Raw genomic sequence first — 20,581 nt, forward strand, 5'->3', positions numbered from 1 at the left:
TAATAATATCGATTAATATAGAATATCATTTATATTAAAATATATCAAAATAATATTGAGGACAGATGAGAAATGCGAACCTGGAACGCCGGTGCAGGATATCTAGGTGCATCCTTGATAGACGTTATCAAAGCACTCCCATCGTTGCCAACACATTGGGCATGTGGTTAAAGAAAAATAAAAATATTATGGAGATGCAGGAGATCAAACCCTGTACCTCTCGCTTGCAAATCGAGCGCTCTCTTGAGCATTCAAAACTCTGTCATGTGTTTTATTATTTTAAAACATCCAAATCAGAGCCAACTTCAAAGGGATTAGACCTTAAATAAATACATAATAGTTTTTTGACAAAAAAAATAAACATAATAAATTGGTCCATGGATATGGGTGAACCAAATAAAACTGAGCAAGGGCCTAATCCAACAACTTCCGTGATCCAAAATGGTTCATGACTTAAGGCTGGGCCTTGATTCTGAAGATAAAAGGCAGAGCTAGTTCTCATTTTCTAGCCCTAGTTAGGTTAACATTAACATATACAAAGGAAACTCGTATTGATTACGATTCAAAAATACAAGAATTCACAGCGTCTAAAAACTAATAAAGTTTCATATGACTTATATTATGTGGTTTCACTTCTAATTATATCGAGATTTCTTATGATAAAACTCTTTCAACTGCCGTGTTGATGTTGTAGCTCTACCAATTGGTTTAGACAAGTGGGTTTTCCCCAGCCAAAAGGAGAGAATCAATTGAGTGGGATGTTCAAAAATTTAGGTTTCATTACTTATATTTTATTCTGTCAAAACACAAATAACCTCTCCATGAATTTTGGAAATCTGTAAAACTGTTCCATTCTATCGTGTGCATAGTGGTTCACTATATATGATGATTGGTGACAAGATAAATGTAGTAGATACTTCTGTGAACACGAAAGATTCCTTGAAACAAGAAACCAGAATAACGTGTACAAAATAATATTTTTTGTGTTTATGATTTTTGGGGTTACGATCTCTCTTAAATTTGGTCCTCTGATTCTATCTCCGTAAGATCTAGATTTGTTGATCCAAGGGCCGTCGAGGCTTGATCTTGGATGAACAGTTGTAAGTTTCTTCAAGGGCCTTCGGGGCTTGATCTTGAATGTTGATGGATGAGCGGATCTTCAAGGGCTTTTGGGCTTGATCTTGAAGAACGGTTGGTTTTCTTCAAGGGCCGTCGAGGCTTGATCTTGAATGAACAGTTGGTTTTCTTCAAGGGCTTTTGGGCTTGATCTTGAAGAATAGATGTGTGGATTTGTTTGTTGATCCAAGGACCGTCGGGGCTTGATCTTGGATGAACAGTTGTTGAACGGATCTTCAAGGGGCGTTGGGCTTGATCTTGAAGAATGGGTGTATGGGTTTGTTGAGGTTGTTGATCCAAAGGGCCGTTGGGGCTTGATCTTAGGATGAACAGTTGATGAACAATGAACACTTTCTTCAAGGGCCGTCGGGGCTTGATCTTGAGTTGGTGGAAGTTCTTCAAGGGCCGTTGGGGCTTGATCTTGAAGGAGGATTTGACGAAGAACGAAGAGTGCTTTCTTGATCCTTCGGAATTCTTGGGAATTTGGATGCTCGAGAGCTTTGGAGTTTCAAAGCTTCAAGGATTTGGGGAATTCTCTTCCAATTTGGGAGTAGAGAAATGTATTTGTGAATTCCTTGATGCTTGATACCTTGATGGAGAAGCCTATTTATAGGCTTTGAGAATGAATCACCACCACAAAATATTTTTTTCCTTTCCAAGCACCATTGCCTAATTTTCCCACTTAATGCAATATTGAAATTGAAGTGGTGTAACTTATGGCCTAATTTCCCACTTAATACCATTTTAAACTTGAAGTGGTTTAACTTATGGCCTAATTTCCCACTTAACACCATTTTAAACTTGAAATGTGTATGCTTTGTCATTGCCCAAATGAGAAAAACTTACTTTGATCCGTAATGGATTGAAGTGTGCTTGCCTTGTCATTGCCCAACATGAGAAGAAAAACTTGTTTTGATCCTCAATGGATTGAAATGTACTTGCCTTGTCATTGCCCAAAATGAGAAGAAAAACTTGTTTAATCCTTCAAGGGTATTTCTTCCTATTTTGGTTGAGTCACACGCCATGTGTACAATTTGTACAACACGTGGCGTATGCCATGTATGCCTTGACACGTCAAAACTTTAATGCATTGGTGAACATTTGTTTTACTGAAATTTCGATGTCTACAAATGCCCCCACTTCAAGGCGCGTCGTAGACATGTGCTTGTCACGTGTAGAAGATGCGTTTTGAAGTCCCTTAATGTAGATGTCAACCCAAGGGCCGTCGAGGCTTGATCTTGAATTGGGCTGGAAATTTCTTCAAGGGCCATTGAGGCTTGATCTTGAGTTCGACTAGAAGATTTTCTGGTTTCCTCCAATCGTTGATTTTCCACAGGCTTAGTCTTGAACTAGGCTGGAGGATTCTTTTGGTCTCCCCCGAAGGTCTGAACTTACTCCTTTTATCTGGAGTTGAATTTGATTCAAGGGTGGTGAACACTTGATTTTGAATCGGACTTGTGATTTCTTCAAGGGCCATTGAGGCTTGATCTTGAACTAGGCTGGAGGATTCTTCTGGTCTCCTCCGTTCGTTGATTTTCCTTTGTGCTACTCTTGAACTGAGCAGCAGGATTCTTTTTTCAAGGGCCATCGAGGCTTGATCTTGAGTTCGACTGGAAGATTTTCTGGTTTCCTCCAATCGTTGATTTTCCTTTGTGCTACTCTTGAACTGGGCAGCAGGATATTTCTTCAAGGGCCATCGAGGCTTGATCTTGAGTTCGACTGGAAGATTTTCTGGTTTCCTCCAATCGTTGATTTTCCTTTGTGCTACTCTTGAACTGGGCAGCAGGAAATTTTGGTCTCCCCCGAAGGTCTACGAGCGGTTTCAGGATATGGCAGGCAAGTACGAGGTGGAGGTGCTGACCTGTTTCTTTGTTCAATCTTTCCAATTCGTATTGAATACGAATTGGAAAGTTTGAAGTTTCCTTGTCCCTTCTCTGGCAGTGTATCAACCGTTGAAGATGACTACTCGAGCAACGCTAGGTAAGCAACCAGGCAAAGGTTCCAGGTAGTCGGTTCCAGATCGGAAGACTGACTCTAAGTGCCGGCTGATTGCTCTCTTTCACTTTGCCATGCGAGTAAGAACAAGGACAAAGGAAAAGACAAGGAAAAAGCATGATATGAGATACCTTTGCTTTCGACCTTGATGATATGAGATACCTTTGCTTTTGAAGAAGCGGCGAATGGATCAGCACATGTATTTGTTGTGCTTGTCTCCACATACTTCAATCTACCGTTTCCTCCTGGGTCATCTGTACTCCAGGCATCCGGTATCTTCTTTGGGGAAGAAGAAAAAATTGAGTATTTCGAAAGGCTTTGCTGGGAGTGCGCCCTCAGAGGTGAGGAAGAGTTGGGCATTTTTTTTTTTTTTCAGGTCTGCCTTGCCATAAAAGATGAAGGTCGACATATATAGGGATTTCCCAATAGCAAGTGGTGGTTATGTTCTTTTACCCTTGTCGACAAACGTCTCTTCGATTTTTTAACAAACGTCTCTTCGATTTCTGAGTGAGCGCCTCTTCGAAAAAGTAGTCACGGGTACGGCTCTGTCACCACGCTTGTTGGCAAAGGCGCGTAGTTGGGATGATAACCTTCACGTGTTTTCAACTTTGTCAGAGATCTTTTGACAAAGTTGAACGCGTTATCTGAAAAGCCGCGAAAGCGTCGCCGAACTTCACGCAGGAAAATCCGATTTTTTGAATCGGTGGTCGTGTCGCCTTGGCTTTTTATAGAGGTATCGATTACCTCCAACATGCACACTTTGAAGATCGCCCGTTTGTGAAAATCGTCTTCGGCCCTTTCTGATTTTACTCCATCCACCTTTCTCTTTTAACCTTTTGACAATGGCTAACCCGTCTAACATTTGCTTAGATTTGAGTCTCAGCAGTGATCCGAGTGCGCCGCGTCAGGTAAATGTATGGTGCCCTTCTTTCTTATCTTCTAATGGCCCTTTGACAGGTGAAGATTCTGTGATGAAGGACGCAACAACAGCTACGATAGTAGCTAGGAACTTCCTCACTCCAAAAGATAGTAGGCTGCTTTCAGAACGGTCCGATGAGTTGGCCGTTCAAGAGTCCCTAACTCTCAGTGTTCAGTGCGCAGGCTCTGTGTCCAACATGGGCCAACGCCTACTTGCTCGATCCCGCCAAGTGGAATCATTGATGGCGGAGGTGGAAACTCTTAAGCAAGAGATCAAACAGCTTAAGCACGAGAATAGAAGTTTGCATGTGCTTGCAAATAACTATTCGACGGGCATGAAGAGGAAGCTTGATGAGCTGCAAGAATCCAGTGGTCGAATTCAAAGTGACCGTCAAAGTGACCGTCAAAGGCTTGCTGCTTTTTTCCAGAGGCACCTTTTTCCTGGCTCATCTAGCGTTCCACCAAGTATTGAGGCCTCTTCTTTGATGCATCCCGCTTCTGTAGTTTTCCCAAGTAGTGGGGCTTCACGTGAACAACCTTTATGAAAGCTCCATCTCTTTTTTTTTTTTTTTTTTTTTTTTTTTGTACGCACTTGTAATTTCTCGGAGATCAATGAACATGCTTTACTTATTTAGTGTATTGTGCTAAATACAGATAAAACATATACATCACCAAGATGTGTTATTTCCTTTTTTTTTTTTTTTTTTTTTTTTTTTTTTTTTTTTTGATGATGTGACTGTACTTGAAGTTTTGAAGTTTCAAGTTGCCTACGTACCCTTGGTTGAGGAGGGATCAAGTCATGACGTAGTTCAAATGAGTGATGATTTTTTTTTTTTTTTTTTTTTTTTTGATGATTTTGCCGTACACAGTTTATGCTCTTGCGGGCCAGGAGTGTTTGGTGCCGTTTGCAGTTTCAGCTCGTGCAGGCAATGAGCGTTTTGGTGCCGTTTGCAGTTTCAGCTCGTGCAAGCAAGGAGCGTTTGGTGTCACCTTTTAGGCTCGTGCGAACGAGGAGCTTGTGGTGTCGTTTGCAGTTTCAACTCGTGCAGACAAGGAGCTTTTGGTTGTCGCCTTTTAGGCTCGTGCGAACGAGAAGCTTGTGGTGTCGTTTGCAGTTTCAACTCGTGCAGACAAGGAGCTTTTGGTTGTCGCCTTTTAGGCTCGTGCGAACGAGGAGCTTTGGTTGTTGCCTTTTATGCTCATGCGAACGAGGAGCGTTGGTTGTCGCCTTTTAGGCTCGTGCGAACGAGGAGCATTGGTTGTCGCCTTTTAGGCTCGTGCGAACGAGGAGCGTTGGTTGTCGCCTTTTAGGCTCGTGCGAACGAGGAGCAATTGATGTCGCCTTTTATGCTCGTGCAAACCAGGAGCGTTGGTTGTCGCCTTTTATGCTCATGCGGACGAGGAGCTTTTGGTTGTCGCCTTTTAGGCTCGTGCGAACGAGGAGCTTTGGTTGTTGTTGTTGATTTGTCAAGTGATCTGGGAGAGGCGTTCCTCGCAATCTTCATAGGAAGGAGCCTTGACCGAGTAATTGAAGAAGTCTTCTGGGAAGAGGTCGCACATTGTGATGGGGATGGACAATCTTTGTGTCGAAATTTCATTGTCTCCAACACTTTCACATTGTTCTGGAGGTTGACAAGAGCTGTTTTGCCCCATTTTCGACTGATAAACTTGTGGACAAGATGGTTGCTGCTTCTCCAATTTCTTCGAAGCGATCTTCGAAAGGCATTCCTCACAATCTTCATAGCAAGGAGCCTTGATCGAGAATTTGAATAAGTCTTCGAGGAAGAAAAGATCCCGCATAAACGATCTTTGTGTTGAAATTTTCTTATCTTCAACATTTTCACATTGCTTTGGAGGTTGGCGAAAGCTGCTTTCCCTCCTTTCTGATTGGTGCACTTGTGGAGAAGACATATGTTTCTCGTGCAGTTTCTTCGGAGTGACATGAGTCCATCTTTCAATTTCACTTGACTTGGAACATGCCCCCAACAGTCGAGGTGAAGACTTTGAGTCGAAAGAGCCAGAAGTGACATCTTTCTTAGGGATTTCATCTTCAGTGCCGTTCTCTTGGGTTTGTTGGCATAAAGATTTGCCAGTATGGACGATGATGCGCCTCGTTACCTTCAGTGGTCCTTTTGTGTCGACCTCTAGGATTGCTTGGCGCTTCATCCTTGAAGGAATCAAGCTTCGAACGTCGCCTTTTTCTGCTAACCCATCGAGCTTTTCTTCCTTTGGTGTTGTCTTCCTCTTTCCAAAAGGCTTCTCATTATCTTCAAATCTTTCCGAAGCTGATCGTCGCACAGGAGAGATAGCTGTGTTGCTTTGTTTCTTAGGCTTTAACAACCTTTCAAAAACAGAGCTTTGGGATGTTGGCACGTTAAGCCTCTTGAAGACGGAAGTTCGGTCTTGCCCACCAATACGATCAAGTGCCGAAATTCTGGGTTTTGAATGATTCAGCCTATCGAAGACTGACACTCGAATAGGAGGTTTAGGCTCCTCTTGATTTTTTTCAATGCTCACGCTGATGTGTTGAGCGCTAGCGTTTTTCGCTTTGCTTGAAATCTTCACGAGTGCATTTGGTGTGAAGCCAAGTCCAGCTTTGTTGTTGTCAACTCTGTAATCATGCTCCTTCAACTTCTTTTGAGTCTCGGTGAGGTCATGATCTTTGTTGTTGACGGTGTTTGAAACCTTATTTCCAAGATTTGAAGAAGAAGCAAAGTCATGCCTAGCCTTTGACATGAGTTCGTAGGCATTTGGGTCAAAGCCTTCTTCGGTCTTCTTAGTTGGAAGAGAGCTTGGTTTCACTTTGACGCCATGCTGTGCCTCTAGACGGTTGATGAGTCCGGCGGTTTGCAAGTTTTTCTCCTCTGCAGTCTTTATCAGCCTTGCAACTGTTTCCTTCATCTGAACCAGCTGTTTTTCAATGGAGGTAGTGCCGATAGTCACGACTTGTTCTTTGTTTGAAGTCATGGACTGTGCTTAAATATCTTGAACGGAGACAGAGATGAGAGGTAGAGATTGTCCCACCGAGCGTGCCAAATTTGTGAACACGAAAGATTCCTTGAAACAAGAAACCAGAATAACGTGTACAAAATAATATTTTTTGTGTTTATGATTTTTGGGGTTACGATCTCTCTTAAATTTGGTCCTCTGATTCTATCTCCGTAAGATCTAGATTTGTTGATCCAAGGGCCGTCGAGGCTTGATCTTGGATGAACAGTTGTAAGTTTCTTCAAGGGCCTTCGGGGCTTGATCTTGAATGTTGATGGATGAGCGGATCTTCAAGGGCTTTTGGGCTTGATCTTGAAGAACGGTTGGTTTTCTTCAAGGGCCGTCGAGGCTTGATCTTGAATGAACAGTTGGTTTTCTTCAAGGGCTTTTGGGCTTGATCTTGAAGAATAGATGTGTGGATTTGTTTGTTGATCCAAGGACCGTCGGGGCTTGATCTTGGATGAACAGTTGTTGAACGGATCTTCAAGGGGCGTTGGGCTTGATCTTGAAGAATAGGTGTATGGGTTTGTTGAGGTTGTTGATCCAAAGGGCCGTTGGGGCTTGATCTTAGGATGAACAGTTGATGAACAATGAACACTTTCTTCAAGGGCCGTCGGGGCTTGATCTTGAGTTGGTGGAAGTTCTTCAAGGGCCGTTGGGGCTTGATCTTGAAGGAGGATTTGACGAAGAACGAAGAGTGCTTTCTTGATCCTTCGGAATTCTTGGGAATTTGGATGCTCGAGAGCTTTGGAGTTTCAAAGCTTCAAGGATTTGGGGAATTCTCTTCCAATTTGGGAGTAGAGAAATGTATTTGTGAATTCCTTGATGCTTGATACCTTGATGGAGAAGCCTATTTATAGGCTTTGAGAATGAATCACCACCACAAAATATTTTTTTCCTTTCCAAGCACCATTGCCTAATTTTCCCACTTAATGCAATATTGAAATTGAAGTGGTGTAACTTATGGCCTAATTTCCCACTTAATACCATTTTAAACTTGAAGTGGTTTAACTTATGGCCTAATTTCCCACTTAACACCATTTTAAACTTGAAATGTGTATGCTTTGTCATTGCCCAAATGAGAAAAACTTACTTTGATCCGTAATGGATTGAAGTGTGCTTGCCTTGTCATTGCCCAACATGAGAAGAAAAACTTGTTTTGATCCTCAATGGATTGAAATGTACTTGCCTTGTCATTGCCCAAAATGAGAAGAAAAACTTGTTTAATCCTTCAAGGGTATTTCTTCCTATTTTGGTTGAGTCACACGCCATGTGTACAATTTGTACAACACGTGGCGTATGCCATGTATGCCTTGACACGTCAAAACTTTAATGCATTGGTGAACATTTGTTTTACTGAAATTTCGATGTCTACAACTTCTTTAAAAACAAACTAACCTAAATTCGTAGATCATCGTACGGTATGATTTATATGACATTGGAAAAAAGAATTCACAAAAAATTTGGATTTCAAACCATTTTTCATTTTTTATACTGACCAGAAAAAGAAAAATAAACAGTTTAGAAATTAGCTTGCACAAAGAAATGCACCATCCAACTGCAACCACTTGATCTTTCCAGTTTCTTCAAATCTCTGGAATGCTTGAATATTGGCCCCTCAATGCATTTTATATTGTTCCAAACCATGGCCGTAACTGGACAAACATAACCATGCAATCATATATAGCAAGTGGACCACATTTCCAAGACCCAATTATCAAGCCGCCTGTCCCAAATTTGATAGTAACCAACAACTGATTGAAATTTTTTCTACCTCCCAAACACTTCACAAAAGATTTTCCTATGTAACCGGTTGTTCTCTCTACATATTTCTCATATCACATGACCTAGTCATGTGATAAGAGACAAAAAAAAAAATGTATATACCTCAGTTACACTTAAGATTTTTCTCGCCAATAGGCTCATCCACGTCAAAACAAAATTGTAGTTACTAATTTGGCACATTGCACAGCATATGCTGGAGTGCTGGCCACAAAGGAAAAATATCCACATATTACGTGGCTGAGTGAGTAGCACCAGCTATATATCCCCTTGGTTCTGAGCTCGATATTGAAAGAATTTAAGCTAGGGTTGTAAACATTGATTGCATAAACTCAACTCAATTAATTATGAGTAAGGTATGGACTTCATTATATAGAGATTACAAGATGAGGTTGGTTACAGTATAAACATATCATCTTATTACATTTGAAATTCAAAACTAAGTTACACACGAGTTTTAGATAAGGAAGGATTGTAATTCCTTTTTATCTGTTAAAGAGGTTGAAGAGTATCCAACTTGTGTAGCTGACTTGGAGAGTCCTTTACCATGCATTACTGACGTGGAGAGAGATCTTGAATAGTTGGTTTATCACGCCCCCGCAAGCTGAGTGGGCGTTGACAAACAGGAAGCTTGGAAAGGAGAAAACTAAAATGAGCTGTGGATAAACCCTTGGTTAAGAGATCTGCGATTTGGTCAGCAGATGAAACATATCCCACAACCAATTCATTGCAAATTACTTTTTCTCTAACATAATGATAATCAACTTCCATATAACGCATACGAGCCTGATAGACTGGATTGGAAGCTACTGCCAATGCACTGATTTTGTCACACCACAATCGTGGTGGATTGAGAGGAAGATGAAGATCACGAAATATGTGTCAGAACCAAGACAAAATGGCGGAGGTATAGGCCATTTGTCAATACTCAGCCTCTGTACTTGAGCGAGACACACCTCTTTGTTTTTTAGAACTCCAAGAGATTAAGTTATCCTATAGAAAAATGCAATGACCACCAATGGAGTGACGATCATCTAGGTCACCAGCATAGTCAGCATCTGCAAAGGTTGTTAGGGACAACGAACTGGGTTTGTAAACTATACCGCGATCATGAGTGGCTTTCAAATAGCGAAGAATGCGCTTGACTGCAGCCCAATGTGTAGTTGTGGGTGAATGCATATACTGACAGACTTGATTTACAACGAAAACAATGTCAGGCTGTGTGAATAAGAGGTATTGGAGAGCCCCAACAACGCTTCAAAAATTTGTTCCATCATCCAAGGGCTCACCCTCATACAGACTAAGCTTGCGGCCAGAGAGGGCTGGAGTAGACAATGGTTTGGGGTCAGCCATTTTAGTGCATTTGAGTAGGTCCAGGATATATTTTGACTGTGTTAAATACATGGCCGTCGGTGTTCTCGTAATTTCCATTCCCAAAAAATAATGCAAGGCCCCAAGGTCCTTCATTGAAAATTTGTTTCCCAATTGTTGAATCAATGTGGAGATGTGGGATGCATTATTACCTGTGAAAAGAATGTCATCAACGTAGATGAGTAAATAAATGACAGTAGTTCCATTGAAGAAAATGAATAGTGAAGAATCTACCATTGATACATGAAACCTGAGCTCTTCTAAATGTTGAGAGAAGCACTGAAACTAGGCACGTGGGGCCTGTTTTAAGCCGTATAAGGACCGTCGAAGATGACATACATGTGTTGGAAACTGTGGATCGACAAAGCCAGAAGGTTGGCGCACGTATACTTCCTTAGTTAAAGAACCATGGAGAAACGCGTTTTTAACATCAAGTTGGTGAATTTGCCAGTTAAAATGAAGAGCCACGGAGAGAATAAGTCTGATGGTAGCATGAGTGACGACAGGACTTAACGTCTTGGTGTAATCGATTCCTTCTTGTTGATGAAAACCATTGGCAACAAGACGTGCTTTAAATCTTTCAATAGAACCGTCAGATTTACGTTTAATACGATACACCCATTTATTTGGTAGAACATTCACGGCGGAATGAAAAGGAACTAGGGACCACATTCCTGTTCGTTGCAGAGCATTGAACTCTTCTGCCATTGCCATACGCCATTTAAGGTACTTATTTGCTTGTGTAAAACAAGTGGGCTTAACTATTTCATTAGTCACATCAGAAACAAGCGCATATTTGGGATTGGGTTTTTGAATGCCATCCTTTGAACGTGTAACCATGGAGTGAATAGGTTGAATGTGTCTTTGAGAGGAAGATGAGACAGGAGCAACACCTACTGCATTCGTAGAGGATAGGATTGGTGAAAGGTCAGGTATAGAGGGTACAGGTGAGATGGGCAATGGTGATAGAATAGGATTGTTTAATATAGGTGAATAGGGAAGATGAGGTTGTGTGGATGATATAGTGGGAGGGATGGGGGGGTTCGGATTTAGTGGGAAAGTAGGTGGAATAGGGTTAGGATGTGTGGATGTTATCGTGTAATGCATGGGATGGCCATAATGACTACATATTTAACATTAAATGCGTCTAGTAGTGAAAGTACCTTGGGAAGGAGTTGTGTCGAGAAATCCATCATTTTGGTGAGAGTGGGAGCCTTGGTGAGAGTTGGACTCGTGGTGAGAATGGGACCCTTGATTAGAGTTAGACCATTGGTGAGAGTGAAGAGAGTTGCAGTGTCGATTGGAAGATCCACGACCACTATTGAAATGATTACGACCTCGAAACCCAGTAGAGGATCCTCATCCTTGAAAAGATGCAGGTGCACGGCTTCCATTGCGACCCGCTACAAGGGCAATGAGGCCGTTGTTAGTACCAAATGCAGAATGCATTTTCTATCGTCTTTCAGCGCCAAGGAGAAGTGCTTCCAAAGCATTGTAGGTAATGGCCTCATCACAAGCTTGGGCTGAGGCAACGGTGCTTTCATAGGCAAGGCCTATGTTGCTGAGAATGATGGCAACGACGTCGGAGTTTGAAACAGAAACACCAGAGAGAGAAAGTATCTGCGAGACAATTAATTTTATCCAAAAATTCGGAAATGGAAGAATCACCTCTGTGAGTATTCATCAACTCACTACGAAGCTGAAGAAGGGGACCGGTTGACTGTGAAGCATATCAATCACGTAGTGTTGTCCATGCAGAATGGGAGCTAGTTTTCTTAATTAAAGCAGTAAGTACGGTAGGGTGAACAAAAGAGTTGATCCAGGACATAACAGTGGCATCCTTTTGGATCCAAGTGTCGAAGTCGGGATTGACTATGTCAGTGATGTTGCCATCATCATCTTTTAGGAATGCTGGAGGACACTTAATGGTTCCATCAACAAAGGAAACAAGATTGCGACTGCGGATGAGAGGTAGCATTTGGGCGTGCCAGAATGGGTAGTTGATACGATCAAGTTTGATCGTGAGAAAATTAGAGATATTTGGGAGGGGAATGGGAGAGGAAGATTGAGAAGCCATGGGAGGAAAGAAAAAAAAAATTCTGTCGTTAGACTCTAGCTCAGAGATACCATGAAAGAATTTAAGCTAGGGTTGTAAACATGATTGCATAAACTCAACTTAATTAATTATGAGTGAGGTATGGACTTCATTATATAGAGATTACAAGATGAGGTTGGTTACAGTATAAACGTATCATCTGATTACATTTGAAATTCAAAACTAAGTTACACACGAGTTTTAGATAATGAAGGATTGTAATTCCTTTCTATCTGTTGAAGAGGTTAAAGAGTATCCAACTTATGTAGCTGACGTGGAGAAAGATCTTGAATAGTTGGTTTATCAGATATAAGCTGCACCACTACATATAACTACTTAGTCCATCAAATTTGCATCACAACTCTTTTCCAACAAAGTTTTTTCTTGTAAATTTCTGATCACCATCTTGTTAATAACCATGCTAGAGGGTAAAGCAGTTATCGTTGAGACTAACATGCTTCAAACCATGCAACAGAAGGCACTTGACTTGACTTCCAAAGCCCTTGATTTATTTCATGTCATTGAAGCCACTGAGATAGGCCGCTTCATTAAAAAGGTAATCACTTAAGAGTTAGGACCGCTTGATACTATATTTATTTCAGTTTTTAGATTTTAGATTTTAGTTTTCAAAAAATTGAAATATGAAAAGAAAAATCAAGATAATGTTTGAAAACTTAGAAAAGTAGCTTTTATGGTTTTCAAAATAAGGGTGAGGTCTTCATATTACATGATTATCAAAGGTGAAAACTAAAAACGAAATGATTATCAAATGGCCACGTATTAGATGCTCATATTACATTTGTTCACTTCAAAATTTATTTGACAAGTGCTGCTGGCTTGCTCAATTATCAACAATATGACATGAATTATGTTGACAATTTTTATAAACTTATAATTTTTTTTTGTTTCTGCAGGAGTTTGACAGGACATATGGACCTGGATGGTAGTGCATTGTAGGAGCAGATTTTGGTTCATTTGTTACACATTGCCACAGCTATTTCATCTATTTTTACGTGGGCAGCCTTGCAGTTTTGCTATTCAGGGGAGTTGCAGGTCCAGAAGCTGAGGCAAAGCAGTCGTGTGCAGCGGCCTTGGAGGCAATACAAGTAGGAAGTTCTTATTCTCTTCATCACTTTGTGCTTTGAGTCTATACCCTGCCTTTGTAGTAGTGTAGGCTAGGTATTAGGACTGAAGAAGAAATTCTAGGGTTCGAATTTTAGATTCAACGATCCAGCTAGCTGTTTATATACATTTTCGTCATGCTTCAAAGGACTGCTATGCATTCGTTTAATGGTTGCTGATAAGCTTGGGACTGCTAGAGTTAGGGTTTATCCCTAGCTATGTAATTTTCTGTTTGGTTATGTTACAACCATTTCGGTGCTTATGTTAGCAGTCCTACATCGGTGGAGATAAAGAAAAGCAATGACTTTAAGTAGGATTACCTCACTCTAACTAATATCGAGGTTTTTTTGTAGTAAAACCCCATACTTAATAGATTGGGCATGTGGTAAATTGGGGGACATTATCGGTGTCGTTAGAGTGGGCCCTCCAGGCCCGTCGATCTAAAAAACTTCAACATGGTATCAGAGCCCACAGTTACGGGCCCGTACAAGCCAAAGGCTTGTCACCAGGAAGTGTGGACTTGGAAACAAGCTTGGACTCTTAAAATAGAGCCGACATTTGAGTTCTTAAGAGTCACTTCTTGAAAAGATTGAAAACAAATCTGGACTTCATTGGAACCGACCTCTGAGTTTCAATTGCCGATGTGTGGATCTTCATGTGTGAACCACTAAATGGGGTTACACGTGAGGGGGCGTGTTAGTGGTCCCATATTGGTGAAGGTAAAAAAAAAAGCAATGACTTTAAATAAGATTACCCTACTCTAACTAATACCGAGACCTTTTGTGGTAAAACCCCACACCTAACGGATTGGGCAAATGGTAAAATTGAGAATAATATCGATGTCATTAAAGTAGGGCCCCCTAGACCCGTCGATCCAAAAAATTTCAACACTTTATTCTTACCCAAAGCGACCTGTGATATACATCAGACAGTTAAATTAAAGAATTTAAGTTCCAAGAAAAGGGAATGGAATTACATTATTCATCTGAAATGAAAGCACATAAAGAGGTAACACATTGGAATAATTCCCTGGCAACAACCAATGACATGTACCAAGCAACTAATTTGATTATTTGCAATTATCACAAAATCGACATAGGACCAACAAATGGTAATTTGTAGTAAATTAAACCAAGTTTATTTGATTTGCTTATCAGTTTATCTTTGTAAGTAGTAAGTCCTGTAAATCTTTAGGCCTCGTTTGATGTACAGAATTAGATTGGACAGCTCAAGTGATTCATTTTATGTTGGAAGGAAAAAGTTAGTACCAACTTCAAAATATTAAAATTTTAAAGCCTACAATAGCATTTTAAAAAGAGCTGGAATTTTTTAAGCCATTGATCAATAACAATTGTGGAGAAACGCTATCATGCAATGCTATTAATTACATATTGTGTCGTAGTGAAGTTAGCATTAACTTGTCTAAGCTAATAATAAAAGAATGATTAGTCATGACACTACAAGAAAATATGATATGACAACACTACCAGCACAACGTGCATTTGTCCTTGTTGTTGAAAACATGCTTTGACAACGTATCCCAAATATGGTAATTTTAATTTATATATCCATAAGTTCAAATTTGTAAGCAGTTACTAGATATAGTCCAATTTTATTTAATTATTAATTTAAGTCCAATGATTCATTGTCCACATCATTTTATTTTCATTTTTTTTTGGTCAAAATTACCCCTCTATTAACATTATCCTTTAATTCTAGATCTACTTGTATTATGAAATTAATTATAATTGATTATTTATCTTTAAATAATCCCCTACTTGTAGAATTAGTTTTAAAGTATATCTCTTTTTCTATAACTCCCATATACAAATTGTGCTGTGTTCTCCGATCCCCTTCCTTGTTGTTCAGTTTTCTTCTTTCAAGCTCTTATGATTTCTTCCTCCTTTTTGAAATATAAGGTCACAATTTCCAATTTTTTTCAATGGTATAGAGCTTTGAAGTATGCCAATACACCAACAAAGGTGCGTTGATGTACGTGGTTGGTTTTGGTTTTGTAGCATCGCATCTTGCATCTTCCTACTTGTCATCCCCACTAGGTCCTCCCACAATAGCACTAGTTAGGTCGTTTTGATTGGGAACATTGCCATGAAAATATGAGTTTCACGCGTGCACTGGTAATTTCTTCCCAATTTTTAGTTTGAACTTGGATTATACATATTTTTCTTTTCAACCTTTATAGGAAATGCATTGCTTTGTTTATCTACCTGTATTATATATTTCTGTAATGAATCTATTTGTATATTTTGTTTATTCTACCTGTGTTATAAATTAATTGTATTTTATCTACGTATATATCACAAAATTTTTCTATCTCAAATTAATTGTGTTATCTACCTATACGATATGTTTTTGTTCATTAGTCTATTTATATCACATATTATTTTGTGTTATCTATCTATACGATAGGTTTTTATTCATAGTCTACCTATATCATAGATTAATTAATATTATCTACCTACATCACAAATTTTTTATCTACCTCGACAATATTTCTTTTAATTTTTGATAAACTTATAAGATTGGTTGTAATGTGTTTTTAAAATGTTTTTAATTAGAAAATGGATAGATAAAGGTATTTGAAGATTCAAAATTTTAAAATTTTAAATTCAAAAATAAAGAATTTAAATATTTTTTATTTTCAAGGGGCAAAATAGGTGTAATAAAAAATCAAATAAAATTGGACCCAATCCGAAAACAGGTGAATTTTTTGGACATGGATCAAACTGCCCCTTTACTCTTTTAGGTTCTTTTCGGGTTTTTTAGATATATAATTAGATACCAATTTCTTGTTTTGGAGAAGACTAATCGTTTTGGAGTTTTGACCGCTGAGCTTTAGAAACAATGAATGATTTCTTACATTGAGATTAGTTTCATGAAACTGGTTGTTTGCATTCCTCATATATTTAGAATCACGAAGTGACTGTGGAAGCACGAGTTGGATGATTGTTGGTTCATTCGTGAATAGTGGTATGTCTAAATGATCTGTATTTTGCCTGTTGATTTTGCACGTGGAGAAAATATTATTGGTACGACGACACTGTGGATGAATGGTATCTTGTTGGTTTAATGTTGAATTTGCATGCAGAATGATCATTGGCATCACTACGGCACTGTAGATGAATAGTACTTTGTTAGATTACTGTTTGAATTTATGTCTTGGATGAATGATGGTCACCAAAAATTAATTTTAACTTTTGCTTAGTTTACTCGTTGGGGTCTTGATTGTCTTGACAATTTGTCCCTTTGAACTTCTACTCTTCTTTTACTGGTTTGGTTTTAACTGTAGTGGCCGGCTTCTAGGAGAAAACATCTGAAGAGTCTAAAGGCAAATCATCTTTCTTTTTAGAATCTAACTGACTATTTGGTGTAGCTGGTGAGCTAAATTTCTAAGTTCAGAAGCTGACTTTCCTTTTGAGGAAGATGATTTTGACATTCCTTGGAGGGAAGAGGAAAGGGAAATCTCTTAGAGTAACTGTGTTGGAGGAACCATAAATTACTTAAGGGAACTCTTTGAGGACCTAGTCGAGGATTCGTTATTGATTGAATTTGTCCAATCACTTGACTAAAATGACCCTAAAAACTTCTTCATCATGACTGACATAATATCCCTTATTTTAAAGATCCATGACACCTTGTATTTAGCCATGAAGTGTAAAAGTAGAGGGAATCTTTCATATATTTAGAAGCACGAAGTGACTGTGGAAGCACGAGCTGGATGATTGTTGGTTCATTCGTGAATAGTGGTATGTCTAAATGATCTGTATTTTGCCTGTTGATTTTGCACGTGGAGTAAATATTATTGGTATGACGACACTATGGATTAATGATATCTTGTCGGTTTAATGTTGAACTTGCATGCGGAATGATCATTGGCATCACTACGGCAATGTAGATGAATAGTACTTTGTCGGATTACTGTTTGAATTTATGTCTTGGATGAATAGTGGTCACCAAAAATTAATTTTAACTTTTGCTTAGTTTACTCGTTGGGGTCTTGATTGTCTTGACAATTTGTCCCTTTGAACTTCTACTCTTCTTTTATTAGTTTGGTTTTAACTATACTGGCCGACTTCTGGGAGAAAGCATCTGAAGAGTTTAAAGACAAATCATCTTCATTTTTAGAATCCAACTGACTATTTGGTGTAGCTGGTGAGCTAAATTTGCAAGTTCAGAAGCTGACTTCCTTTTGAGGAAGATGATTTTGACCTTCCTTGGAGGGAAGAGGAAAGGGAAATCTCTGAGAGTAACTGTGTTGGAGGAACCATAAATTACTTAAGGGAACTCTTTGAGGACCTAGTCAAGGATTCGTTATTGATTGAATTTGTCCAATCACTTGACTAAAATGACCCTAAAAACTTCTTCATCATGACTGACATAATATCCTTTATTTTAAAGATCCATGACACCTTGTATTTAGCCATGAAGTGTAAAAGTAGAGGGAATCTTTCATATATTTAGAATCACGAAGTGACTGTGGAAGCACGAGCTGGATGATTGTTGGTTCATTCGTGAATAGTGGTATGTCTAAATGATCTGTATTTTGCCTGTTGATTTTGCACGTGGAGTAAATATTATTGGTATGACGACACTATGGATGAATGATATCTTGTCGGTTTAATGTTGAACTTGCATGTGGAATGATCATTGGCATCACTACGGCAATGTAGATGAATAGTACTTTGTCGGATTACTGTTTGAATTTATGTCTTGGATGAATAGTGGTCACCAAAAATTAATTTTAACTTTTGCTTAGTTTACTCGTTGGGGTCTTGATTGTCTTGACAATTTGTCCTTTTGAACTTCTACTCTTCTTTTATTAGTTTGGTTTTAACTGTATTGGCCGACTTCTGGGAGAAAGCATCTGAAGAGTCTAAAGACAAATCATCTTCATTTTCAGAATCCAACTGACTATTTGGTGTAGCTGGTGAGCTAAATTTGCAAGTTCAGAAGCTGACTTTCCTTTTGAGGAAGATGATTTTGACCTTCCTTGGAGGGAAGAGGAAAGGGAAATCTCTTAGAGTAACTGTGTTGGAGGAACCATAAATTACTTAAGGGCACTCTTTGAGGACCTGGTCGAGGATTCGTTATTGATTGAATTTGTCCAATCACTTGACTAAAATGACCCTAAAAACTTCTTCATCATGACTGACATAATATCCCTTATTTTAAAGATCCATGACACCTTGTATTTAGCCATGAAGTGTAAAAGAAGAGGGAATCTTTCACCACATCTGTCTTTCTTGTAGTGAAACTGGAATGGGAGTCCTAGACACAGTCCACAAGTTATTATTTTTAATAATAGAACATTTTATGGGAACACAAGTAACATCACCTCTAGAATACACGATCCACTCAGTAAGTTAATATGCCCAACTTTAAGTGATTTTAGGTGGATAAAAATGTTTTTATGTCTAGAATAATGCTTACGAAAGATAGTAATCAATCATTTTAGAAAGAAAAATTTATCAATGGATTATCAAACCTATTATTGCCCACGAAATTAGACAAGTATTTGTTAATGAAGATGTTATCATCTCATAATATCCTTACTTATGGTTACACATAACTACCTCAACTATTAAGTCATTAATAGTTTCATACCTCGTCTTTAAAAAGTTCCACTGTCATACCTCATCTACGAATTTGTTACAATTTTATACCTTCCGTAAGTTGTCTGTCAATTCCTCCATTGAAATGCTGACGTGGCAAGTGACGGGACCCATTTTCTATTACAAAAATAATTAAAAAAAAAAAAAAAAAAAAAAGAAACCTAAACCCAGATCCCATCCCCCCACCCCCCCGGGCCCTCTCTTCCTCCATCTCCTCCTCCTCTTGCTTCATTGGGGTCGAGGAAGAAGGGGAAATTTTTTTTTTTCCCTTTCTGGGTTGCAGGTTGGGCTCGGGTGGGGGGAAGACGAACTGGGGGTTTTGAATTGGGGGGGGGGGGGGAGAAATGGGTGTGTATATTTAAGGAGTGGGGTGTGTAAAGGAGGGAAGAGGGTGGGTGCAGAGGCGGAGGTGGAGGATGGGTGTGCCGTGGGTTTGAGGAAAACAGAAGGGGGAAGAAAGGGGTAGGTTGCCGGGGAGGGGGGGTCGGGGAAGATGAAGATGGGTTTTTTTTTGTTTTTTTTCTTTTTCTGGGTTGCAGGTTGGCCTTGGGTGGGGGGAGAAGGAAGTGGGGGAGATGGATGGAAGGTTTTGTTTTTTTTTGGGGGGGGGGGGGGGGGGGGGGGGGCGGGGATGGACGGAAGGAAGGTTTTGTGGGTGGAATAGGGGAAGATCCAAGGGGATAGGGTTTCCGCAGGTGGTGGGATCTGGGCTTGGTTTGGTTAGGTTTTTTTTTTTAAAGTTCATATTTAATTAATTTTTTTACTAAGAAGTGGACCCCACCTCATGCCACGTCAGCGTTTAACAATTGACAGACAACTGATGAATGGTACGACATTGCAACAAATTCGAAGATAAGGTATGACATTGAAACTTTTTAAAGACGAGGTATGAAAATGTTAATGACCCAATAATTGAGGTAGTTTTATATAATTTACCCTTATTAGTATTATTATTATCCAAAAAGAAGGACTAAAATTATGTATTGATATGAAAATAACTATACAAGTCAATAAAGATAAATTAAAAAAAAATTGCTACATATGAATTAGGAGCATTTTGTGAACAATAAGGTCTACCCCCCTTTGCTCCCTCTAGTAGAAAGAAATGAATAGAAAAATGCCCCACTAAAAACTCAAGTAAAAGATACTATAAATACAAAAACGAAAACAGGAATTTTGATACTAGCTAGGAAATTTTATGAGAAAAGTAAATCAAAAAGCTGGTCTAAAAAAAACCAGTTAATAATACCTATTCTAAAGTAAAGATAAATGTTACAAATGTGGTATATATATATATATATGGTCATTATGCAAATAAATGCATTAACCAGCTAAAAATCTCTACAGAAGAGAAAACAGATCTAATTACGATTCTAGAATTAGAATCCCACTCCATGGTCAAATCCTTAAAGCAACTCTGAATCCCCAAACATAAACATTGGATGCAGAGATAGTTGTTGTAAAACAATGTTTGTTTAAAACAAACAGGAAGAAATTAATTAGTAAAATTGATGATTCAAAATAAAAATCTCAATATTTCAAAAAATTAAGAAATTAGTAAGTA

The 20,581-nt window shown here is 39.1% G+C and overlaps 1 protein-coding gene across 1 annotated transcript; it reads left to right on the plus strand.

Moving 5' to 3' along the window:
* Nucleotides 1–12,683: 12,683 nt before the first annotated feature.
* On the plus strand, nucleotides 12,684–13,410 carry LOC137714525 (uncharacterized). Its single transcript, XM_068453721.1, has 3 exons — nucleotides 12,684–12,821; nucleotides 13,180–13,208; nucleotides 13,287–13,410. The coding sequence occupies exons 1-3, from the start codon at nucleotides 12,684–12,686 to the stop codon at nucleotides 13,408–13,410; spliced, it is 291 nt and encodes a 96-aa protein (XP_068309822.1).
* The last annotated feature ends 7,171 nt before the right edge of the window (nucleotides 13,411–20,581 follow it).

Source organism: Pyrus communis, chromosome 14 (genome assembly GCF_963583255.1).
Source record: "Pyrus communis chromosome 14, drPyrComm1.1, whole genome shotgun sequence".
Lineage (NCBI taxonomy): Eukaryota > Viridiplantae > Streptophyta > Magnoliopsida > Rosales > Rosaceae > Pyrus > Pyrus communis.

What these genes read in the sequence shown, in the direction of transcription:
- LOC137714525 (XM_068453721.1), top strand. Translation starts at nt 12,684, where the DNA reads ATGCTAGAGGGTAAAGCAGTTATCGTTGAGACTAACATGCTTCAAACC. An exon ending in TAGGCCGCTTCATTAAAAAG is followed by an intron (nt 12,822 to 13,179) that starts GTAATCACTTAA and finishes TTGTTTCTGCAG; the next exon opens with GAGTTTGACAGGACATATGG. An exon ending in AGGACATATGGACCTGGATG is followed by an intron (nt 13,209 to 13,286) that starts GTAGTGCATTGT and finishes TTACGTGGGCAG; the next exon opens with CCTTGCAGTTTTGCTATTCA.